This window comes from Rana temporaria, chromosome 12 (genome assembly GCF_905171775.1).
Source record: "Rana temporaria chromosome 12, aRanTem1.1, whole genome shotgun sequence".
NCBI lineage: Eukaryota > Metazoa > Chordata > Amphibia > Anura > Ranidae > Rana > Rana temporaria.
The window spans coordinates 64,320,628-64,347,933 of NC_053500.1; the positions used below are offsets into that span (position 1 = coordinate 64,320,628).

Below are 27,306 nucleotides of genomic sequence, written 5' to 3' on the forward strand. Positions count from 1 at the left end.
CTGATTAACGCGGTACAAGTACAAGTACTCCCGCAAATACTCGGTATCGGTCCCAATACCGATACTGGTATCGGTATCGGGACAACCCTAGTGTGCACCTAAAGCTACGTGGTCTGTACTGCCTGTGTCCTCTGCAGTGTGCACCTAAAGCTACGTGGTGTGTACTGCCTGTGTCCTTTGCAGTGTGCACCTAAAGCTATGTGGTGTGTGTACTGCCTGTGTCCTCTGCAGTGTGCACCTATAGCTACGTGGTGTGTGTACTGCCCGTGTCCTGTGCAGTGTGCACCTAAAGCTACGTGGTGTGAACTGCCTGTGTCCTCTGTAGTGTGCACTTAAAGCTACGTGGTGTGTACTGCCTGTGTCCTCTGCAGTGTGCACCTAAAGCTACGTGGTGTGTACTGCCTGTGTCCTCTGCAGTGTGCACCTAAAGCTACGTGGTGTGTGTACTGTCTGTGCTATTTTTCTCAATTATTTTCATCCATATTGCAGGGATCAGACATTACATTAAAGCCGCAAGCAGTTTTAAATTACTTTTTTCTTATAGTAATCTCATTTTGTGCAGGGACAGTTCTAAAAACGTGCCACTTCACAGGCATACTATAGACACCCAGCGGGTACGATATTTAAGGGAATTTTTCATAATTTTTTTTCACTTTAAGCATCATTAAAATCACTGCTCCAGAAAAAACAACAGTTTTTAAAACTTTTTTTCCATTGATCGCAGTGCATTGCTGGCTGATGATTGGCCAAGCATGCACTATCACTCGCATGCTTTGCCAATCGCAGCTTGCAAAAAACGGAGAGCCATAATTGGCCAAAGCCAGGGTGGCCAATTATGGCTCAGGGGATTTAGTACACACCTCACACTATAAAAGGCCCCATCCAACAAGCCAAATGCAGTGACCAAACCTCACAATACAGCGTACATCCACAATGAGTCCCAAACATGAAATTATTACCAGAACCCAAGCGTGAGGGCCCCACTATCCCATACCATAGATCAAAAAGGGAGGGGGAGAGCCCAGGACCACCCCGAAGGAGAAGGGCATATAAGTAGACCTGTACATGTTAGACCGTCAGTCTCCTGGCCGCCACCCAAGCCCCCCAGATCTTATCAAACTTTTTGGGGCAGTTACGTCCTATGTATGTCAGCTTATACATGGGGAGGGTGTCGTTCACCAGCTTCCGCCAGGCAGACAAACCAGGCGGTTCAGCGGCCTTCCATTGAAGTAAGATCGCTTTTCGAACATAAAATGCTGTATAGAAGATAAAAAGCTTCTTATGTGTGGAGGTAGGGAGGTTATCCGTGATACCCAGCAGCAGGATCAAGGGATTCAGCCCAACAGCCACGCCACTAATCGAGTCTATCTCAGCCACAACCAGCCGCCAAAACTCCTGGATCTTTGGGCAGTGCCAGACCATGTGGATAAAATTCCCCACGTCCTGGCTGCATCTAGGGCATTTATGCCGCAAGCAGTTTTAAATTACTTTTTTCTTATAGTAATGTCATTTTGTGCAGGGACAGTTCTAAACACGTGCCACCTCACAGTCATACTATAGACACCCAGCAGGTACGATATTTAAAGGAATTTTTCATTTTTTTTTTCACTTTAAGCGTCATTAAAAATCGATGCTCCAGAAAAAACAACAGTTTTTAAAACTTTTTTTCCATTGATACATGTTCCCTGGGGCAAGACCCGGGTTCTCAAAGACGTTTTACGACAATAACTTGCATATTAGGCTTTAAAATGAGCACTTTTGAATTTGAAAATTCGAGTCCCATAGACGTCAATGGGGTTTTAAATGTTTGCACGAACGGTCGGTCCGTTCGAAGGTTCTGGTGCAAACCGAACGGGGGGTGTTCGGCTCATCCCTAGCTGGCATCACTAATGGCCACTGATGACTGGCAATTGTGGGCACTGATGGCTGGCAATTGTGGGCACTGGTTGGTGCTGCTTGCTGCTAGTGGTGGGCACTCACTGGTGGCACTTATTTGTAATCAGGGCACTGATGATCAGTGTCCTGATTGCATACCTAGATGCAGTCAGATAAAAGGGGGGCAGTGGAACTCGAGGGGCACATCATGCTTAAAAACACACCAAAATCGTGCATAAAATTGTGCGTAAAAACACCAGAAAAACACTCAAAGACGCTCAGGTGTGAATGCAGCTTTCGTCCTTATGGTGGCGCTTGTGTACAAATGTGGTTATATTATTTCCTGTTTTATTTTCTGTTTTCTTTTGTTTCTGACAGATGGAATCTTCACTTGGCCCTCACCGTATCACTCGCAAAGAGGTAAGACTATACAGAACAGCTTTGAGTCATATTACTGTATTGTTATATGGTGTCATTCTGTGCTGCCAATGGATTTCAAACTGGTGATATTTCCTGCCTATCTCCTAGGCTAGGTATGGAAAAAAGAGCACAATCCACACAAAACCTCCAAAGGAGAGTAATGATGGGTCAAAAGTCTCCGCTTCGGTACAGGTAAGAAGCCAAGATCAGATGATAACTTTGGAGAATGCACCTTTACAAAAAAAGTGGGCACATTAGCTGGAGGTATGAATGCATGCATCAAGATACCTACACATACCTGCAGGAGCCCACCAAACCTTCCTGACAACATGGCTAAATCTGTCATCGGGGGGGCTGTTTATTCATGGTTTTAACAGCTGCCCCCCAATGATGCGGTATCACGTGGCCACTCTTCACCTTGTAAAGCCTCGTACACACGCTCGGTTTACTCGGCAAGAACCAGCAAGAAAACTGCTGGCAGAGCTTTCTTGCGGAGCAAACCGAGCGTGTGTACGAGGCTTTCAGGTTTCTCATCAAGAAAACTGCCTAAAATCTTGACGAGAAAATTAGAGAACCTGCTCTCTATTTTCTCGTTGTGATTCTGGGCAGTGTTTTCCTACCGAGAAATCCGACAGTGTGTATACTTACCTGTCGCCGTGGAAACCCGAGCATACTCGAAATGATATTGACGAATGCGCGGTAGCTTCCTAGGCATAGGTAGGGTGCAGCAAGATGGCGGCGATGGCATCGAATTTGACGAGCTCATGCTCGTCGTACACCATGATGTCATTGCGTTCTTGCGTCTAGTGTCTGTACACTCAGGCGGCAAGAGATTCTTGCCAAGAATCTCGTCAGGAAAAACGTTTTTTTCCTGACGAGATTCTGGCCTGTGTGTACAGGGTTTAGGAAACAGTTGGCCCCCTGGTGACATTTAAAAATGAGGAGGCATGGGACCGGAGGTGCTGCATGGTTGATCCCTAGGGGACACAGCTGGTAAAGGGAGGTGGAAAAATATAGAGGGAGTTACGTTCTTCTTTACGTTCTAGATTTTAAAAACATTCCTAATATATTCAGCCTTCAGTTCAACGCACATTTTCCAGCTTAGTTCAGGGTTTCTCAACCAGGGAACTCTAGGTTTACTCCAAAAGTTAAAGGGGTTGTAAAGGTAATTATTTTTATCCTAAATAGCTTCCTTTACCTTAGTGTAGTCCTCCTTCACTTACCTCATCCTTCCATTTTGCTTTTAAATGTCCTTATTTCTTCTGAGAAATCCTCACTTCCTGTTCTTCTGCCTGTAACTACACACAGTAATGCAAGGCTTTCTCGCTGGTGTGGAGTGTCGTGCTCGCCCCCTCCCTTGGACTACAGGAGAGTCAGGCACTCTCTACATTGCAGATAGAGAAAGGAGCTGTGTGTTAGTGGGTGTCCTGACTCTCCTGTAGTCCAAAGAAGGGGGCGAGCACGACACTCCACACCAGCGAGAAAGCCTTGCATTACTGTGTGTAGTTACAGGCAGAAGAACAGGAAGTGAGGATTTCTCAGAAGAAATAAGGACATTTAAAAGCAAAATGGAAGGATGAGGTAAGTGAAGGAGGACTGCACTAAGGTAAAGGAAGCTATTTAGGATTATTTTTTTTACCTTTACAACCCCTTTAAGAGGGGTTCCTTGAGCAATGGGAAATGTATGCCTCTCTGATAACTTCTCCTTGTCACCATTGATCTTTTTAGCTGTCTGTAGGGGGGTAATTCTTCCTAATGACCACAAATGTATGGAGCATTCTTCCCACTGACCATCACACCATGTATCATGAGTTGTATATACAGTACTTTTAGGCAGGGGTTCCCTGAGACTGGAAAATGATTTTAAGGGTTCTGCATTGGGTTGAGAAATATTGGCTTACATGCTTTATCTTATGAAACATTATGCAAATATTATACATCTATGCTCCGATATAACCACTGTTTATACTCTTTTTGTTCAGCGTAATCTGCTTTATGGAGAAGCTCTCTATACCATAATACATCGAATGGGGGTTTCAGAGCCGCAACATATATCTGATTATGATCAGCTATACAACTATCTGCAGACGGTAAGACACAGCCATAGTCCATGGATAAGCAGTTTTGAATGGCAGACTTAGGGGGTTAGTTACGAAAAGCAACTCCACTTTGCATTACAAGTACACTTGGAAGTGCAGTCGCTGTAGATCCGAGGGGGACATGCAAGGAAAATAAAAAAACAGCATTATTGGATGATAAAATCAGCAGAGCTTCCCCTCATTTCCGATCTTCCCCTCAGATCTACAGCGACTGCAAAGTGCAGTTACCTTTCGTAAATCAAATCCTAAGTATACGTACAGTGCCTGGAAAAAGTATTCACACCCCTTAAAATTTTCCACACTTTGTCATGTTACAACCAAAAACATAAATGTTTTTTATTGGGATTTTATGTGATAGACCAACACAAATTGGCACATAATTGTGAAGTGAAAGGAAAATGATAAATGGTTTTCATTTTTTTTTTACAAAATAAATATGTTAAAAGTGTCACATGTATTTGTATTCAGCCCCCCTGAGTCAATACTTTGTAGAACCTCCTTTCTCTGCAATTACAGCTGCAAGTCTTTTTGGGGATGTCTCTACCAGCTTTGCACATCTAGAGAGCTCAAGCTCTGTCAGATTTAATGAAGAGCGTCTGTGATAGGGGTGCAACGGATCGTCACCGATCCGTGATCTGAACGGGTCACTCCGTTCGGATCGGCACACCCCGCGATCCGCGGAGCGCTCCGGAGCCTAGGCCTAGGAAAGTCCCCGGCTTCGGCCTAGCTCCGGAGCGGCGGGCATCTTGCTCCACCCAGTCTGCTTGCCAGAGCCCAGCGTGACACGCCTCCCCGGGGAGTGTGTGTGTGTGTGATTTTATATATATATATAATATATAATTTTTTTTTTTTTTTTGGACCAATGAAAAGGGACTTTTTTTTTTTTTTTTTTCTGATCCGAAAATGATCCGATCCGTGACTCCTGATCCGAGGATCGATCCGATCTGTGAGTTTTTTGATCCGTTGCACCCCTAGTCTGTGAACAGCAATTTTCAAGTCTTGCCACAGATTCTCAATTGGATTTAGGTCTGGACTTTGACTGGGCCATTCTAACACATGAATATGCTTTGATGTAAAACAGGGATCCTCAAACTACGTCCCTCAAGCTGTTGTGGAACTACACATCCCACGAGGCATTGTAAAACTCTGACATTCACAGACATGACTAGACATGATGGTAATTGTAGTTCCTGAACAACTGGAGGGCCGTAGTTTGAAGACCCATGATCTAAACCATTCCATAGTAGCTCTGGCTGTATGTTTAAGGTCATTGTCCTTCTGGAAGGTGAACCTCCTCCCTAGTCTCAAGTCTTTTGCAGACTCTAATGCCGCGTACACACGATTGGAAATTCTGACAAGAAAAGTTCAATGTGAGGTTTTGTGTCGGAAATTCCAACTGTGTATATTATGTATACACTGTATAGGCTCCATCTGACTTTTTCTGTCTGGTTCTCAAGTTTTCTGACAGGAAAAGTTCTTGTTGGAAATTCCGATCGTCTGTATGCAATTCCGATGCAAAAAAACACGCATGCTCAGAATCAATTTGACCAGTGGCGGTGCGTCCATATTGGGTGCAGGAGTGCCGCCCCCTCTCTCCTGCACCCATCAATCAACAATACATAGATTCATGCATTGCATGAATCTATGTATTGTCGCCGCTGCCACCCACTATTCAGGTGTCTGGCCCCCTGTTGAGCACTGGCCATCCGAATAACAGCGGTGGGTGTGTTTTGGAAGTTCCTGATTAGAGCAAGAGGCTCTAATAGGCTTCCTGATTAGAGCCTGTGGGCCAGCCAGCTTAGTCTTTGAATGGCAAAAAAAATTGGCACTGGAACAACAGAATGAAGCCAATTCTAGGATGGAATCCATTGTACAAGGTGATAGTAGTCCAGTGGAAAAGGTTATTAAACCACAAATTGTGCCTGTTAAAGATCAGACTAAAACCCCAAAAAACTTTAAGAAAGTTGGGAAAAGGCCCAAAAAGGTGAATAACCATTCACCTAATAGGACATCAGGTACCTCAAAAGGTTACCCACAGGCTAAATACTGGAGTAAACCCATATATGACCATTATGGGGTGAATTCTGATCGAAATAGTGGTTCACAAGAGTATTACCATCATTATAGAGATTCCCCAAGGAGGGAGAGGGACCTTGGAAGAAGCCATGGTGACTATTACCAATATGGTCCTCCTTTGGAACAAAGATCCTATCATGATTCCCGACACCCTGTAGAGAGATCGAGGGAGGATCTCGACTATGATAGTGATTTTGATACTAGAAATCGTTTTTATCCACTAAGAGACCGTGAGGGCCCAAGTAATAGTATGCCAGCTGATTACGAACAGGCGAGACAGGTTCAAGAATTGTATCGCCTTGGGCCATCAAGGGATTTTCCCACAGGACAATGGGAAAAGAATGCTGGGGAACATTGGGGTTTTCCCAAACCAAACAAAGGCACAAAAAGACCTGTGGAAGGAAAAGAGGGAGCAGAGGGGGGAGGAGAACACTCCCTAAAAAAAACGAGAACTTAAATAGTAATGGCATTTTTAATATCAGTTCTCATGTTTTGACTCAGCCAGAAATTTCTTTGTTAAACAAAGGATTACAATTTGCTCCCCCAAGGAAACTTAATAAATTCCAAACCTATATGGATGTTCACCAATACATTCGCAAAGTTAATATCAAGCGGTACTTTGCTGATTTACCCTTAAGAGAAGTGGTTGCCAGTCAAGCTACTGTATTACATTCAGGACTTGCTAATGCTTCTACTTGGAACCCCCCTGGTACTTTGGCTCCTTCATTGCAAGTCTTTAGGGATGTAGTGCTCAGAGACTTGAAGAAAATTAAAGTCTCGGGTCACAAGATGGACCGTGACCTAGAAACAGGTCTGGATACCTTATGTACCAATAAAGAACTGGTTATACGTCCAGCGGACAAAGGAGGTGGAATAGTGGTCATGGATCGGACAGCCTACATTGATGGAATAAAAATTATAGTCAATGATAGTGATACATATGTCCTTCTACCAGGCAATCCGATTATCCAATATAAAGACACACTGGACTTACTTATCCAGAAATGATCCAAACTGGGTATTCTTAATGAAAAAGAGCAATTGTTTTTGATCCCTAAGGCCAGGTACTCACGACCAAACATGTATGGTGAAAGCGGTCCGTCGGACCGTTTTCACCATACATGTCTGCCAGAGGGCTTCTGTACGATGGTTGTACACACCATCGTACAGAAGTCCGCGCGTAAACAATACGCGGGGCGTGTCCGCGGTGTCGCCGCGTCGATGACGCGGTGTCGCCGCGACAATGACGCAGCGACGTGGGCGGCCCGCCTTTAAAATGCTTCCACGCATGCGTCGAAGTCATTCGACGCATGCGAGGGACGGCGGGTGCCTGGACATGTACGGTAGGTCTGTACTGACGACCGTACATGTCCGAGCGGGCAGGATTCCAGCGGACTGTTTTAAAACAAGTCCAGGAATATTTGTCCGCTGGGAAAAGGCCCGGCGGGCAAATGTTTGCTGGAATTCGGCCCGCTCGCGCCCACACACGACCAAACATGTCTGCTGAATCTGGCCTGCGGACCAGTTTCAGCAGACATGTTTGGTCGTGAGTACGGGGCCTAAGGCTCCCAGGGTTCTGATTCTGTATAGCTTGCCTAAAATACATAAGAGTCTTACTTGCCCCCCTGGATGCCCAATTATCAGTGGCATAGATTCGATCACATCCAGGGTGGGCAAGTACATTGACTATTATCTCCAGCCTTTAGTTCAGAAAATGCCATCGCATCTTAAGGACTCCAAGCAGGTTATTAATCTGCTTTCCCAAATAAAGGCTGAACATGATATATGGATGGTAACAGCTGACGTCCAATCTTTGTATACCATCATCCCTCATCATTTGGGTTTGGAAGCTGTAAAATACTTCTTGGATCTCTCTTCAGATCTATTACCCTTACAGAAAGATTATATTATGGAACTATTGGAATATGCTGCGGGCCACAACTATTTCTGGTTCGACCATAATTACTACAAACAGATCCGTGGAGTTGCCATGGGTGCTAAATATGCACCCAGCCTGGCCAATCTGTTCATGGCCAAATGGGAGGAGGACGTCATCTACCTCGATTCCCATCCCCACATTAAATTGTGGGCAAGGTATATAGATGACGTCCTCCTCCTATGGACTGGCAACAAGTTACAACTGGATTCCTTTGTGGCCTCGCTCAATAACAACGAGAGAGGTATACGTCTGACCTTTGAAGCTAGTCAGACGTCTATTGATTATCTTGACCTCACCATCATGAGAGAGAATGACTCCTTTTTGACAAAAATTTTTTTTTTTAAAAAACAGATAGGAATGCTTTTATTCCAATAGGAAGTTGTCATCATGAAAATTGGCTAAACTCTGTGCCCAAAAGCCAATTCATCAGGATGAGGCGTAACTGTTCTACCCTGAAGGATTATGAGATTCAAGCTGGTATACTTAAGGGCAGATTATTGGAGAAGGGTTATGACCCTTTAACCTTAGATAACACATACAATGAAGTTGCTGCAATCGATAGGAACACACTGTTGACATCTGTTGCTAAGTCGAGTGGGGATAGACCTCTGGTACCATTTATCACTACCTATTCCAGCCAGCACTATGCCATTAAAAAATGGTTAAAAAAACATTGGCATTTGTTATCCAATGATAAGATCATTAATACCTTTTTACCAGTAAATCCTCATGTGATTTATAGAGGTGTACCCTCACTGCGGGACAAGATAGCCCCCAATGTTGTGGACCCTCCTACCAAAAAGGTTTATTTTTTCCAACGGGACATTAAGGGCTACCATCAGTGTAGAAACTGTACAGTTTGTAAGGTGAACAAGATTAAATCTAAGAAAACCCTATCCTTTGTTTCAACCAGCACTTTGAAAGAACACAAGATCGAACCTTTCATTACGTGCAGCACGACGGGTGTTGTGTACCTTCTAGAATGCCCATGTGGGTTGCAATACATTGGCAGGACCAAAAGACCGATGAATGTTAGATTGGGTGAACATATCACCAATATTAGGTCTGGATTCCTACAGCATTCAGTGTCCAGCCATTATGATCAATACCATAACCGCAACCCTGAAGGCACTCTTTTTATTGGGATCGACAAGTTCGACCCCCATTGGAGAGGTAATTCATTGGTGAGAGAACTATCCAGGCTAGAAATGGCCTGGATATATAAAATCCGTACATATGTCCCATTCGGATTAAATATAGAGACTGATGTTAATGCCTTTATAGATAATGGTTGATTCTGGTATTTATATTATTATCTCTTGTAAACCAGCTCTGAGTTTCGGTACATCTGGTCTTTTTTATACCTTATATCCTTCTTCATGGTTTCCTTTTAATTTAATTTTTTCTCCAAGATTCTATCAAGGATACAGATATTTATATAATCCAATTTTCTATTAAATGTACCTTGGTACAGGGACATTTAGATTCAAAATAATCTTTGATGAGAATAATAATATACCTTGAATGATAACTTTTTGGATCCTCCTAAATTAGAGGTTCCAATCTTTTGATTTTCCAGGGCTTAACTTATCGCTGTGGCCACAAGATGGCAGTATTCTAACTGCTCTCTATTTAGCAACAATGTTGTATATTCTGTGATGGATAATACATATAGGGTTTATTTTTATATTTTTTAGTATTTCCCTTTTACATTTTTGTGGTTTTTCTTTTTATTATAAAATAAATTTTTTACTTCATATCTCCATATTTCCTCTTGATTTTTTTGGGTTGGGTATTAAGTGAAATGTTCTAACTTTTACTTAACCTATCCCCTTTTTAATTAGCTTCTCAATTAGCTTTTTGAGCATTTAGTTGTTCAAACTATATAAAATATACGGTATTAATATACCTTATGGTTTTTTAATGTCTGCCTTTGAGTTTTCCTTTATTGCCGCGTAATAAGGGCAAGGATCCCAATTCAAATATGGCGGCTTGCGCCCGCGATCTCCGAAGCTCAGAGCTGGGCGGTCCCGGACGCTGTTATTGCTTTAAAAGAGTGGCGAGTCAGCACGCCGCTCGTACCCCTGGAAAAAGTCATTGGACGAAACGGCGTTGGGAAAAGCGGCGTGCTGACGTCACCACGATTTGCACTGTCTATCCGGAAGGACGAGCGGACAGTACAGCCGGCCGGCTAAATATATCACACGCACGATTTTAACTGCATAATTGTAAGTGCAACACTTTTTATTATTAAAAACCCTTTTTATGGTAATACACTATGTCAGCCTTCTCTCTTTTGGGTTATGCTATGGAGATTGAGTGGTCTGATTTATGAAATTGAAAACGTACCCTGGAGATCCTGGAAACCGTCTTGGTGGTTTTACTTGGCTACATGCTTGATTATTTCATTTATCTGGTAAGCAGCTAGGATATACTGGTGGAGGACACTTTCATCTGTCTTACAGATTCACGGGATACTGCCAGGATACTTTTCACCTATTTGGAGAATTTTCTGCCTTCCTTTGATTTTCTCTACGATTCATCCACTCATTGGTTTATTTCAGATTACACTAGTGGCTTGTGCATGCAGCACCTATTTATATTGACTGTCATGTTGATAATTTTTCACATTTGCAGCGCAGCTTTTTTCTAAATTATTTGCCTACAGTATATAATCATTTCCTAAAAACAGTAGGTGGTGAGTGTGTCTAAAAGTTGTGTTCAAGTTTATATCACTTCTCTGCACACCAAAGTCATCAATCGAATATCAAGACATCGACATTGTACGCAAATAAAAAGTCCTTCAAAATTTGTCAAGTCCATGAAAGCACCATTGAAAGCTCAGATGAACGATTCGGGTCCTTTCTCTTCCGAACATTCCAACGAAATTCTACAGGTGAAAAGCCTCATACACACGATCGGATTTTCCGCGGACAGCGTGTAGGACTATTATCCGAAGGGCGTTGGCCAGGAACTTGTATTGCATACAAACGGCACACAATTGTTTGCCAACAAATGCGAAACTACGTGGGTTTTCAGCTCTTTAGCGCCACCCTTTGGGCAACTTCTGCTAATGTTGTGTTATGGTGAGCATTTCTTCTGAGAATGCGTGTTTGTACTTTGGAGTTTTGTCCGATGGACTTGTGTACACACGATCGGATAATCCGACAACACACATTTGTTGGCAGACAATTTTAAAGCATGCTATCCAACATTTGTTGATGGAAAATCCGACAACAACTGTCTGATGGAGCGTACAAACAGTCAGATTTTCCGACAACAGCCTGTCATCACACAATTCCCGTCAGATAATCAGATCATGTGATCATATAAGGCTTAAGGCTCTACATTTTAGTAACATATCTAGTTTGAAATAGGCATGTTTTCGTTTGAAATTTTTGTTATTCGCTTGTACATCAGGAGGCATACCGGATAGTTTTCTCCCTCCCCACCCCCCCTTTTTTTTTGGTCCCTGAGAGGTTCTCAGTCTTTATCTTTCAATCTCGGCTACTGCATGATGATTTCTGAAATACTCTTTGTTTAGCTCATTCTTTAGGCTTTAACCATTGAGAGCCGCATGGTTTGCCATTACCCTAATAGACCGTAATAGTATCTGGACATGTGCAATTAGTTTCGTTCCAAATTAGTTTTCAAATACATTTTGACAAATTAGTAAATTCGGAAATCTGAAATAACGAAAACCTGTTTAACGAATGTTTCCAAACATTAGTAAATTAGAATTTTCGAAAATTTGTCAATTTGAATACTCTAAATTTTGTCAATTCGTAATTTCGAAAATCCGTAAATTCGGAAATCCAAAAGAAAGTCTGTGTATTAAAGTGCTAAGGTATATCAACATTAATCAAATTGATGCCTTTGTCCCATCAAAGTATTGTAGAGAAAAGGCAGGCTAAAATGGAATTTGGTGGCATCGTATGTACAACTAATAATAGAAAGTATGAAAATAAGAACAAAAATCCAAAAATTCAAAGTCGAGCTGCTCGATCTGAATGGTCCCTGCTATCTTCTGGGACCTGTGTGTCTCCCAGAAGACAGCGGGGGGGGACCGAGGAGGCATCTGATGCGGCGTAGGTCGACGCGGCGACCTATGCCCAGAAGTGGGAGCAAATAACTGTATTAGACATGTATCTGCTCCCCCCACCCCCTGAAAGGTGCCAAATGTGACACCGAAGGGGGGGAGGATTCCGAAAAGTGAAAGTTCAATTTTTGGGGGGAACTCCGCTTTAACTATTACTGACTATTAAATTATAGGTATTGGAATTTCCTTTCAAATTTGGCTGTTAGTAAATGTAACAAATATAAATTATCAACAGTTATGAATGATCCAAAATAATGAATGCTGTATCTAAATGAATGGAACATGATGAATTAATAATAATAGATAATAATAATAACAATAATAATAATAATAATAAAAACGTTTTATTATTATTTATTATTAATTAGTTCCGTTCCATTTGTTTAAATGCCACATTTGTTATTTCGGATAATTCGTAACTTTGGATAAATTCGTATTCGATACGTATACGTTGACTAACAGACAAATTTTAAAGGAAATTCCAATACCTGTAAATTATTAGTTAATTATTATTAGTTAGTTAGATAATAGTTTACATTTTCAGATTTTCATTCTTTAGAATTTTCGGTTTTTCTTCCTTATTTTGTGATTTTCTCATTTTTGAATTGATTCATTTTAGAATTTCCGGATTTATGAATTTTTTAATTTATGAATTTTTGAATTATTCGAATTTACAAATTTTCTAATTTACGAATTTTGATCATAATGAATGACCCGAAAAAGAAACAAAACATAAACAAGCAAATTTTTCGGCAGTGCACATGTCTAGTATGAAGGCACCCTCACTTGGATACCTTTTGTCTCTCTTTGTTGTTGCTGGTTATACCATGTAAGAGGCCTGTTAGTTTGTGGTATACAAGTTGTCATTCTCAAACTACTCTCAGCCACTGGACTTGGCGACTGTACTGTGAGTTTGCCTTTATTCAATCAAAATATCGTAAAAGCAAAATTTTCATTATTTGGAGATTCGGATGTATCCGAATTTACAAATCGCAAAAGTAACTACATTATAGCGAAATTAATTATCCAAATTCAAAAAAGAATTCAAATTTGAAATGGAAACATATTGCAATAAATACAGTAATGTATACAAGTGAAATAAGATGATGATTCCTATGTAGGCTGCTTTATAGAAAATAATAGAATGGAATAGAAAATAAAATAATATAATAAAATAAAATAGATTAAAACAGAATAGAATAGAATAAAAAATAAAGGAATAGAATAGAGGAAACACAATATAATAAAATACAAAAGAATAGAATAGAAAAAAAGGAAAGAATAGAATAAAAAAAAAAGTAATAGAATAGAGGAAAACAATATAATAAAATAAAATACAAAATAATAGAAAAAAAGGAAAGAATAGAATAAAAAATAAAGGAATAGAATTGAGAAAAACTGAATATAATAAAATATAAAAGAAAAGAATAGAATAAAATAATAGAATATAAAATCAAAGAATAGAATACAAATAGAGTAGAATAGAATAGAAAAAAATGAATGGAATAGAATAAAATAGAACGCATATAGCCATCTTCCAGTATTGTAATTTAAAATAAATTGAAAAATAACAAACATATACGAAACCAGTCCCAATGTTCGAAAACAAATCATTCTAAAATAACGAATATGACAAAACCAAATTATTAACAGAACAAACGATTTGGAAACAAAAATGTTCTGTCATGCACATCTCTAGTTTTCCATATACATTCCTACTACTGTCACCACAAGTGCCACCACACCATAATCTATCCAAGTAGGACTGACATCTCTTGGCTCTTATGTCTTCTTCTTCATCATGGTTTCAGCAAAACTGTCTTTCACGTGATGAAACTGACATCTCTTATCTGGATGTTCCTAAACTGTATGGTGGACATGTGACTATGGGACTCGTGTATACTTGGCATGTAAACATTGGAAAATAACAGTGTAGATTACTGACAATGATCGATGGCGATTCAGTATTAAGCCAGAATTTTACTGACTTTTTAACCACTTGAAGACCAGGCTTTAATATCACTTTTTGTTTACAAGTTTAAATCAGTATTTTTTGCTAGAAAATTACTTATAACCCCCAAACATGCTTTTTTTTTTTTACCTATAGAATAAAATGACGATCGTTGCAATTTTTTATATCACATGGTATTTGCTCAGCAGGTTTACAAATGCAATTTTTTGCGAAAAAATACACTTTAATTCATTTAAAATGAAAACACAACACAATATTCGCCCTAATTTTTTTGTAAAATATAAAAGACGATGTTACACTGAGTAAATAGGTACCTAATATTGCTTTAAAATTGCGCACTCTCGTGGAATGGGGGCAAACAACGGTACTTAAAATCTCCATGGGCGACACTTTAAACACCTTTACAGGTTACTTGTTACAGTGGAGGTCTAGCATTAGAATTGTTGCTCTCACTTTAAAGTTTGCGGCAATACCTCACATTTGTGGTGCCAATACCGTTTACATATGCGTGCGCGACTTACGTATGTGTTTGCTTCTGTACACGAGCACTGTGGGATGGAGGCGCTTTACTTTTTTTTTTTATTATTATTTATTTAACCTTTTGTTTTTTATTTTTAAACTGTCCCTTTAAGGTTTTTTAATTTTTAGCACTTTTACTGCTATTACATCCCCTGTAATATAAATAAGGATGACAGATCCTCTTTATGGAGAGATTTGGGGTAAAAAATAAATAAATAAATAATTTTGGTTGATTTTAGAACCAGATTTAAAGTGGTTGTAAACCTAAGACATGATATATGAACAACCCTCTATAGCAGCGGTCTCCAACCTTTTTGGCACTGGGGACTGGCTTTGTGGAAGAAAATTGTGCCAAGGCCCAGGGGTGGGGTCATGCGGGGGGTACGTGATTTTTCGCAGGCAAGGTGTTGGGGAAATGGCTGGTGTTGGCACTTCAATCACGACACCATGGTTAATATGGTGTCAGAATGATTGGAGTGCATTATTTCTATTATTACATTGTAATATAAAATGAAATGGTTCAACTCACCATAATGCAGAATCAGTGGGAGCCCTGGGCGTGTCACTTGCCACTGTCGCCTGCCACCAGATTTGGAATGTCACTTGCCACCGTCGCCTGCCACCAAATGCGGAATGTCACTTGCCACATAGCCTGCCACCAGATGAGGAATGTCACTTGCCATGAAGCCTGCCACCAGATGCGGAATGTCACTTGCCACGTAACCTGCCACCAGATGCGGAATGTCACTTGCCACGTAATCTGACACCAGATGCAGAATGTCACTTGCCACGTAACCTGCCACCAGATGCGGAATGTCACTTGCCACGTAACCTGCCACCAGATGCGGAATGTCACTTGCCATGTCTCTTGCCACCAGATGCGGAATGTCACTTGCCACATCGCCTACCACCAGATGCAGATTGTTACTTGCCACGTTGCCTGCCACCATATGCAGATGGTGACAGGGGAGGGATCTCCAGCTGATTGGCAGCCTTAGCTCTGTTCCTGTGTCTTGTGTGGAGGGAGATGTGTCCCTTCTCTCAAATCAGCTCTCCTCACTGAACTCTGTAGAGTGAATCTTCAGCTCTCTGCCCCTTTTTCCCTGGCAGATCAGACAAGCTTTATAAATCCTTCACTTTGAAAGGAAGTAATGAAAAGAAGACTGCAGATAAACAGATACAACTTATGTAGGATGATTTGTTTAATCTCTGTGTATCATATGAGGCCAGTCAATTGAAGTTGCACAGATATGAACGGTACCCATTGGAAATCATGGAGTACGACTTGTCATGCGACTTTGCAGTCCCAAGTCACAGGACAAGTCGCACGGGGCCTAAGTTAGACAGACCAATATAAAAGCTTACTTTATGTAAAAAAAGTATATCATTTATATTGCTGATAAAATAAGCTTATTACAATACTGATTTTAAAACAAAGGTGCAGTTGTTCTTTCAGAAGAAAAATAATGCATAGGTGGGACTTTAAAGGTGACAAAAAAAAACCCTCAGAATGAATATCACTACATATATAAAGATATTAAGTTTTTATTACAAATGCCATTCTGGGGATGATAACCCTTAAGAACATGAATTTGTTCCCACACACATATAGTTCAGACCAAAGGAGCCCCCCGGAGGTAGAGTTTCCTTGCTACGTGTATATCATGCATGACTAAAGTCATAGCAAAAATCCCAAGTTATGGTTCACATTATGTACAACACGTATCAAAACAGGAAAGGACAATTCAGCCGAACACATTTTGCCTGTGTCGGCTTCTTCAAGGGTTCAGGAGATGTGTGGTTTGAGATTTTATAAACACACACATACATACATATATATCTCTATAGAAAAATATATATCTATAAATAGATATAGATATATATATATATATATATATATATATATATATATATATATATATATATATATATATATATATATATATATGTATATATATATATATATATATATATTCATTTGAATAAATTGTTTTTTCAGAAATTAACAGAATAGTGAGAGAATAATGATAATATCAATTAGACATGTGCACTGCCGAAAAATGTGTTCGTTTTCGTTTCACTTGTTTTTTTTTTTGTTTGTTTGTTTGTTTTATTTTTGGATCGTTATGATCGCAATTTGTAAATTAAAAAATTCGTAAATTAAAAAATCCAAAAAATGAGAAAGAAAATTTGAAAGAAAGAATCCGAAAATTCTAAATAATAACTAACTAACTAACTAATAATAACGAACTATTAACTTATAGGTATTGGAATTTTTAGTGAACGCAACGCATACAAATTTATCTGAAGTTTACAAATTACCTGAAATAATGAATGCCGCTTCTAAACAAGTGGAACGGAACAAATTATTAATAAATAATAATACAAAGTTTTTATTATTAATTATTATTGTTATTTATTAATATTAATTTGTTACATTCTATTCGTTCAGATACGGCATTTGTTATTTCGGATAATTCGTAACTTCGGATAAATTTGTATTCGTTACGTTCACTAACAGCCAAATTTTAATAGTTAGTAATAGTTAAGTTATTATTAGTTAGTTATTTCAGATTTTTGAATATTCGTAAAAATGTGTTAAACGGGATATTGGGAACCCAGATGAATATCCTCCGTTGCAGACAACTCAGGTGCAGGCAATGCACTTAGCAAAGCAGGAACAAAGATTGTCTCTGGACAGCACTACAAGTCACAGCAAAATAAAAGAAAACCTGACTACTGACGCTATGACTAAGCACTAGTTTCAGTGCGAAACGTGTCAGCAGTCAGGTTTTATTTTTTTTGCTGTGACTTGTAGTGCTGTCCTTCTTTTAATAAAAGGCTACAATTTGTTCAGAGTGCGGCTGTCCAGAGACAATCTTTGTTCCTGCTTTAAACGGGATATTGCCGAATTAACAAATTTGTCGTAATTCGGTAAAAAAATGAATTTGCAACGAAAAAAATTGCACATGTATAATAATAATAATAAAAAAAGTCATCAGCAGCATTACAGAGCCCATTGCATATTTTGGTAGTTGTGGTAATACTTTGTTTCTTACAGGCCTTCAACATGGATCCAGAAGAGCATAAAGCCATCCTCAAAAGTGTTAAAGGCCTTGAGGTACCCGCAGCATAATATTGAAGGCTGTATTTGTAGCAGTACAAAGTACAGTTCATTTAGACATTACATTTGTATCTATAAAACACAATGGTGATAACACATAGGTATTTTCATTGTACAGGGTGATCCCGTCAGAAGAGTAATGTGATACACACAGTGGAAACAGTCTACCTTCTTATGCTGACCATACATGGCTCAGTTTTGTCCTTCAGCCAGCAGGCAAGGAAAAAATCTGAACCAATTCCTTCATCCACACTTTTAAGGTCGTTTGGGGCATAATCTCCACCTGACTATTGTATCCTCTGCTGTCAGATTACACAGATCAGTGCTGCAGCCGTTGGCTGCAGCTGCTGATCAAGCAACTTTTTTTAAACAGATCTGTTCAACAGAAGTCAACTGATAGATTGACTTCTGTTGACTGGCAGTGGCCACACATGGATCAAAATTTCGATCCATTTAGGGCCACCTTTAGAGTTTCAGTTTTTCAACCTGGTATAGCTTCACCAGTCCACTCCCTTTTGTCGGTAATCTGGTGATCTAAGATCTATTTGATTATTTTCCCTGCCAGAAATCAAGAAGGAATTATAAGAGGTATGCAGAAAAAACTTCAGGATGTAGACCCTTCCGCCCTACATTGCAGTACATTACACAGAACTGGAATCCCAATGACAGTCAGGAAAAAGATATGTTGTCAGTTAGACATTGTACTCGATTTACTCTCTGTACTTTTCTGCAACAGCAGGTTTTGTCCTTGTTCACATTGGAGCGACTTGTCATGTGATTTGACAAGTAAAATCACATGACAAGTCATAACCTATTGATCAGCTGGCGTGATGTCAACATGGCACATTCACAGATCATCAGAGTTAGGCCCCGTACACACGATAGAATCCATCCGCAGATAAATCCCAGCAAATGGGTTTCTGCGGATAGATCCTATGGTGTGTACACGCCAGCGGATCTGTTTTCGCGGAGAAATCTCCTCTGGGATGGATTCCAGCAGATCGGATATTTGCTGTGATGCACAACAAATCCATCTGCTGGAATCCATTCCAACGGATGGATCCGCTCGTCTGTACAGACTTACCGGATCCATTCGTCCAAAGGGATTCCCCGCACGCGTCGTAATGATTTGACGCATGCGTGGAATTCCTTATATGACAGCGTCGCGCCCGTCGCCGCGTCATAATCGCGGCGACGGCGCGACACGTCATCGCCAGAGGATTTCCGCGCGGATTTCAATGCGATGGTGTGTACACTCCATCGCATCGAAATCTGCGGAAATCTTTGAGAGGATTTATCCGTGGAAACGGTCCGCTGGACCGTATCCGCGGATAAATTCTCTCGTGTGTATGGGGCCTCAGTATCCGATGATCTGCTAAGCGCCGAAAGAGAATGCAATTGTCAGATTTTGCCTCGCTATTGCATGGCGGCATGTGGCTCAAAGGGCGGGTTTTATGTGTGTTTTAACCTGCCCTTAGACATAGCAAAAACCTGGTGTTTAACAAACTCAAGCCACCGCTCAACAGACAGAAAACACGCAATACAGCTAAAACCCGCCCTGCAACAGTAAGGCAGAATCTGACAATTTCCTTCTCTCTCGGCACTTAGCAGATCGTCAGATACCGACTCTGATGATCTGCGCATGTGCCGTATTGACGCCACGCCAGCTGATCAACATATCAGCTGGAGTGACGTTGCGTACTGCACATGCAGGAGCAGGGCAGCAGGGAAAAGTGGAAGGAGAATGTGGGCCAAACTTCTGATGTACCTCACCACGTCAGGGTCCCACGGAAGTGAGGGCAGGGTACCCACTCCCCCCCCCTGAAAAGTGCCATACGGCACTGGAGGGAGGAGGGATTAGATAAGTGTAAGTTCCACTTTGGGGTGGAACTCCGCTTTAGGTAAAGTTGACACTAAGCTAAGCTATATGAAGTTAGACTTTAATTGGTGATGATTGCATTATGATCTCTGAAATCTGTGCAGTCAGGTATACTGTGAGGCCTCGTACACACGACAGAGGAACTCGACGTGCTTGGCACGTCGAGTTCCTCGTCGAGTTTTGGGATGAAGCCGCCGAGGAGCTCGGCGGGCCGCCTTCTCCCATAGAACAACGAGAACAACGAGAAAATAGAGAACATGTTCTCTATTTTCTCGTCGAGTTCCTCGGCGGCTCCATCGAGCCAAAACTGTACAGACGACAGAGTTTCTCGGCAGAATCCGGGTTTTGACCGAGTTTCTCGGTGAATTCTGCCGAGAAACTCTGTCGTGTGTACGAGGCCTTAGAGAAAAGTCAGGTCAAGCATGTGTGGTGTAAATGAGATGATTCTGAGACTCCACACCTTTTGTTTTCAGCCACCAATTTTCTGTGTGAAAGTTACCGTCAAACAAGCAAAAGGAATTCTTGGGAAGGATGTTAGTGGTAAGAGAATATTTATATATCACTTTATACATTTGTCTGTAAATTGTGCACTGAGCAAATTAAAGTATATTGAACCCCGATCCCTAAAACCTCATATTAGCTCTACCACGTAAAAATTATTTCTACAGCATTTTTATTGTAGTTTTAAATCTGCAGCTTTCATTAAAATAAAACTTTGTGATCTTGCTATGAAGATATCTATTCAGTAACTTCCTGTTATGAGGTGACAACTAGGGATGAGGTCTCAGTTTGGGGCTATACAGGGTTCACCTCGAACTCTAGCAAACAGGGGAGCTAAATGGACTGTGTCATTCTGTATTGGCAGTATTACTGTCTTCACTAAATGATTGACGGCTTCCCACTCAGTGCTCATGGTTGCTATGATGCCGGTAGTCAGTGGTGTCCTAGCAACCTATGAAACATTCTGGTTCCATTAATTGCCGACTGAGGGATTCCTCAGCAGGCAGTTGAATGTAATAAATTGAGCCAGGGATGCTGGCTGATTTGTTTGACCAAATATGACCAGGCTGCACACATCCATGGTTGCTAGGATGCTAGCGGTCACTTGTGTCCTAACAATTAATGACCCTGTGCCCTCTCCGGTTCTTCTCCTTCTGTCCGCTGCCTCTGCCGGGTCTTCTCCGCTGTCTTCTCGCTCTTTTGCCCTGTCTTCTCTGCTGTCTTCTCCCTCTCTAATGCTGGGTGCGCGGTGTGCCACTACTTATATTGGCATGGGGCGGGGTTACCGATGACATCTGGAGCACCACTCCTTATGATGTCACATCCCAGGGCACCCAGCATTAGAGAGGGAGAGAGCATCGAGTCATGACCCCCTGCTGCTCTCTCCCGCTCTAATGCTGGGTGCGCGGTGTGCCACTACTTAGGCCCCGTACACACGTCCGAGGAACTCGACGGGTAAAACACATCGTTTTGCCCGTCGAGTTCCTTGTGAAGCCGCCGAGGATCTCGGCGAGTCGAAATTTCCCATTGAACAACGAGGAAATAGAGAACCATGTTCTCTATTTCCTCGCCGAGGTCCTCGTCGTCTTCCTCGGCCGAAAGTGTACACACGGCCGGGTTTCTCGGCAGAATTCAGCTCCGACCGAGGTTTCTGGCTGAATTCTGCCGAGAAACTCGGTCGTGTGTACGGGGCCTGATATTGGCATGGGGCGGGGTTACCGATGACATCTGGAGCACCACTCCTTATGATGTCACCGCCCAGGGCACCCAGCATTAGAGAGGGAGAGAGCATCGAGTCAACCTCGGAAGAAGAACAGAGAGAGAAGACAGCGGAGAAGACCGGGCAAAAGAGCGAGAAGACAGAGGACAGAGGGAGAAGAATCGGAGGGAGCTAGAAGACATCAGTGGGGAGGGGAAAAAAACTGACAGAGGCAGAAGAAATCAGCGGAGGAGACAGAATACCCAGAGAGGGGAGAAAAAGTCGGAAGAGATACCGGAGCTGCTTAATAAATTACTTTAAAAACCTGTGTACTGCGTTTTATTTTTGACACATTTTTTTAGGTGAATGGGTAGGGGTACAATGTACATAGGGTGGGGTGCCGTAATCTGGGGGCCCCCTTGTTAAAGGGGGCTTCCAGATTCCTATAAGCTCCCCGCCCGCAGACCCCGACAACCAATGGCCAGGGTTGTCGGGAAGAGGCCCTTGTCCTCATCAACATTGGGATAAAGTGCTTTGGGGTGGGGGGGTGCAGGGCCCCCTGCCTCAAAGCACCCACCCCCCATGTTGAGGGCATGTGGCCTGGTACAGTTCAGGAGGGGGGAGCTCGCTCGTCCAAACCCCCTTTCCTGACCTGCCTGGCTGTGTGCTCTGGTAAGGGTCTGGTATGGATTTTGGGGGGCCCCACACAGTTATTTCGGCATGGGGGTTCCCCTTAAAATCCATACCAGAACAAAGGGCCTGGTATGCTCTTGGAGGGGGAACCCATGCCCTTTTTTATTTGACTTGGAGTTCCCCTTCAAGATCATCAGAGCACAAGTCGCATGCCAAAGTCGGATCAGTTAAGACGGCGATCCGACTTCAGAGATATTCAATGGGCTGAAGTAGGATCAAAGACGGACCAAAGTAGCTAATATGAATGGTTGTCATTGGAAATCATGGGGAACGACTTGTCATGCGACTTTGCAATACGACTTGTACAAGTGTGAAAGGGGCCTTAGGCTTCAATATACTATATATTATTAATCCTTTGAATTGTTGAGGAATTTCTTTATTTTCTTTTGTTTACTCTTTGATTGATGTTATATTTTAGTGAATTTTATATCATGGATTCATTTTTAATGTTATATCGGTTCATTTTCTTGAAGGTTTTAGTGATCCCTACTGTCTTCTGGGAATTGAGAGTCGGCCAGACAATCACACCATAGATATCAGTTCAAATCCTGACAAGAAACAAAAGCAGAAAGCTGTGGTCCGGAACACCCTTCCAGAGGATCAGACACATAGGACGCAAGTCAAACTTCAGACCTTAAATCCTGTATGGGATGAAACTTTCATAATGTAGGTATATCTGTTGTATGGGGTCACTTTTTAAAAGTTTATGCCTAGTACACACGATCGTTTTTCCCGTCTGGAAAACTGCTGTGTTTTCCTTTGGCCAGGAAAACCGGACCTGTGTATGCTCCTTAGCAGTTTTCCCAACAGAAAAACTGTGGTTTAAAAAATGAGAACGTGTTCTCTTTTTTCTCGCCGCGAATCGCAGCGTTTTTCCCCCACAGTTTTCCTATGGGAGACCCTGTAAAGGAGCATACACACGGCCGGTTTTTCCGACCAAAGTTCTCCTGGCAGTTTTCCTGTCGGGAAAACCGGCCGTGTGTACAGGGGAAAAGGGACCGAGCCGGTTCCCAGTTTTCCACTCTGTTTTCCCGGCGGTCTTTTGACCGTCGGGAAAACCGATCGTGTGTACTAGGCATTAGTATTAGATGGATTTATGAATTAAAATACGATTTTTTTTATACAGCAACACTCTGCAAGGGAAAACTTGAGATGTAGAGAGCATGCAGAATCTTCCATTAAAGACAACCCTCATATAAGAAAGCAAATTTCAAAGTGATGGAGTATATTCGGATATATGAGTTTTGATCCATGATACTCCTCTTCCTCCTACAGTTGGGTTATTGCAACCCAATGTCCCAGTCAACTAACATATAACAATTGTTTGCCACACCAACTAATATTTTCAGAACTGAGAGCTGAAAAGAAAAATCACATGGCTGTAAATTACAATTGTAATTGAAAATATGATATACCCTATAGTACCAAAAGGATTGGGACGCCTGCCTTTACACGCACATGAACTTTAATGGCATCCCAGTCTAAAGCCCCGTACACACGATCCGAAAATCTTACGAAAAATTACGCTTTTGAAACGATCGTACGATAATCGGATCGTTAGTACAGAGCTTTCAAGAGCCGATCAGGACAGTTCATCAGATTTTATTCTATCAGACATGCATGGAAATTTTTTTCGTACAATGCCAGATCGTACGATTTTCGTTTTAATCAGTACAGCTGTCGTTCGAAAATGCAATACAAATGCATTACAACATATGACATCACTTCCGATTTTTTATTCTGCCGTACGAGAATTTTCGTGACTTTAGTAAGCTCATCAGATTCGACGTGAGATTAGCATTAAAAAAAAAACCAGACGATCATCTGTCCGATAATCGGATCGTGTGTACCGGGCATTGGTCCATAGCATGGGTGCTCAACCTGTGGCTCTCCAGCTGTTGCAGAACTACAAGTTCCATGAGGCATTGCAAGGCTGACAGTTACAAGCATGACTCCCAAAAGCAGAGGCATGATGGGACTTGTAGTTTTGCAACAGCTGGAGAGCCACAGGTTGAGCACCCATGGTCCATAGGGTTCAATATTGAGTTGGCCCACCCTTTACAACTATAACAGAGTCAAATTTTCAGGGATGTCTGTCCACAAGGTTTAGGAGTGTGTCTATGGAAATGTTTGACCCTTCTTCCAGAAGTCATCAGTGCCTGACCTCACAAATGTTCTTCTGGAAGAATGGTCAAACATTCTCATAGACACACTCCTAAACCTTGTGGACAGCCTTCCCAGAAGGGTTGAAGCTGTTATAGCTGCAAAGGGTGGGCCTACTCAATATTTAACCCTATAGACTAAGACTGGGATTAAAGTTCATGAGTGTGTAAAGGCAGGCGTCCCAATACTTTTGGTTATATAGTCTACGTTAAAGAAACATCATCAGCTTGCTAATGAAATCTTCTCATGCTTCAAGTTTCTATTCAAAGCCCCCCTTCTGACCAAGTTATACTTACCTTACCAGTGCTCCTCCACTGCTCCTTCCTCCACTGTGATCAATGTCAATGACCTTGGTCATGCAACAGTACTCAGGCCAAGCGTATGAGCAAAAATGGATTCGAATAGCCGCACTCCAAGAAAATTCCTTCATTGAAGACTCAATCCATACAAAACAGGATAACACTAACGCTTTTTACACCGCTCTCACTGGTGCTTAATCATAGCGATTAGAATCTAGTCTTGAGCATTGTCACAGGTCACATGCTCCCCAATGCATGCAAATGCTGTGTATTCTTGCTGGTGGTGGAAGAGTGAGGGAGCGCTAGTAAGGTAAGTATAAGGCCTCTTGCACACGGTACTGATGTTTGAGCTTTTTTTAGCATAATTTCAGGTGTTTGTTTTTCACAAATTTGCACGTATTTGCACGTAAATGCACGTTCACACATTCACATGCACAATACGGTGGAACCTCCGAGTGCGAGTAACGCGGTTTACGAGCGTTTCGCAATACAAACAATTTTTGTTTAAATCCCGAAGCCTCTGGGGTGTGCAGTACCGCATTTGGCCAGAGGTGTGGGGCGCCTGTGACGCTTGAAGACCCTCAGAGACATTCGGAAAGTGTCTTCCGAGTGTCTCTGGCGCCCCCGCACCTCTGGCCACATGCGGTACTGCATAAACAAGCAGTGGCTGTGGAATCTGGTTATCTGAGTTTCCATTATTTCCTATAGGGAAACTCGCTTTGATATACAAGTGCTTTGGATTACAAGCATTCTTCCGGAACTAATAATGCTCGTAATCAAAGGTATTACTGTACCTTCCTAGAAAAAAATAATTCATACTAGTTATGCTCAAATGCGTCTATTTGTGCACATATGCGCGTACTGGCACAAAATACTGACCAGGGCCGCAGATTTTCCGTTTTCTTTAAATGCTATACTGAGCTTTTTCGACCTGCAGTGTGCAAGAGGCTTAAGGGGACTATGGGAAAGTGTGCCAACCCTGTCACTATGCCTTACATGGCAAGGTGACAATATCTCTTTAAAGGGGAACTTTACTACCCCAGGGTTCATTTTAATGTTAACCCTAACTTACCTGGTTTGCTGGTGTGAGATGAAATACCATACCCACCCAGCAAATCCAGCATTGTCCTGATGACATCTGCCAAAAGCTGCCACATATTTAGGTCCTGCACTGGCCTCCTGAGGATGATTGACTGTACATGTGCAGTGGGATTATACACGGAAGGATGGCTGTTTCTTTCGGGTCCTAGCAGCTCGCCTCCTGACGATGGTGCCCTGCCCCTTTGCAGTGGGATTGTACACAGCCCCGAAGTCTTCTCGGATCCATGACATGGGCATCCCAGGAGGCTTCAGGCGGGGAGAGGGTCATCATGGTCTAGGCCAGAAATGTAGAAGCACTGGTTGTGAAAAAAAATCCCCACTATAAAGAAAAAATCTGCAATTTGTTGAAAGTGGGAGGAGGAGCCAGATGGGCGGAACAAAAAAAAAAGTGCATAAAGTTCTGCTATAAGTGCTGATTTGAAGGCTCACACTTCTGACAACTATGAAAAATGACATCCACTCTTGGAGGATTGTCTTTGATCTTTATAGATTCTCAGTATGAAAATTCTGCAGAACCAGACCTAGAAATATTTTAAATTTGATCTTCTGTTAAAAAATGGGGAATGCAACAATATGACTCCCTAAAATAGTGGGAAGTGAAGTCATAGACTCACAAGAATGGCTGAAACCAAATACTGTATTTTTCAATTTGAAAACTTGTCCTCTTCAATCCTTACGAGTGACAAGAGACATGATATTGTTATTAATCTGTAATTATACGGGCATAGTTACACATAATGTTATATTTTTCTTTGCTTTGTTTACTTCTTTCTATCTTATCTTATGTGGGTTTTTTTTATTATTGATTTGGTGTGTCCTGACAGGATGAATATTAGGAAAGTAAGATTTATATGTATGTAGAATAACTCAACTAAATCTGTTTCCCTATCAAAATGTGTTTTAGGGAAGTAGAAGACAATGAAAATGCAAAATTTACTATGGATATGTGGTAAGCAAAAGCGCATACATGCATTATATGCAAACGATTCTCCCCTTCCTAACCAATGGCACCACAAAGCTCCTAGTCTACTCCATGGTCATCTCTTGCCTCGACTACTGCAACTCCATCCTCATTGGATTATCTTTACATAGGCTTTCCCCCCTTCAGTCCATCATGAATGCTGCTGTCAGACCCATCCACCTTACCAACCACTCAGTGTCTGCTACCCCTCTCTGCCAATCCCTCGATTGACTTACGCTCACCCAACAAATTAAATTCAGAATACGAACAACAACTTACAAAGCCATCCACAACTCTGCCCCCAACTACAACTCTAACCTGGTCTTAAAACACCAACCTAATCGTCCTTATAAAGGGGTTGTAAAGGTAAAAGTTTTTTCACCTTAAA

At 41.6% G+C, this 27,306-nt stretch overlaps 1 protein-coding gene across 1 annotated transcript in view; it reads left to right on the forward strand.

The window, feature by feature from the left end:
• UNC13D (unc-13 homolog D) overlaps positions 1-27,306 on the forward strand; it is a 178,079-nt gene that overhangs the window by 25,643 nt on the left and 125,130 nt on the right. Inside the window, exons 2-8 of the mRNA XM_040331480.1 lie at positions 2,254-2,295; positions 2,404-2,487; positions 4,278-4,385; positions 18,061-18,120; positions 20,476-20,542; positions 22,868-23,060; positions 26,862-26,906. Coding sequence (XP_040187414.1) covers positions 2,254-2,295; positions 2,404-2,487; positions 4,278-4,385; positions 18,061-18,120; positions 20,476-20,542; positions 22,868-23,060; positions 26,862-26,906 — 599 coding nt within the window. The remainder of the gene's footprint in view (positions 1-2,253; positions 2,296-2,403; positions 2,488-4,277; positions 4,386-18,060; positions 18,121-20,475; positions 20,543-22,867; positions 23,061-26,861; positions 26,907-27,306) is intronic.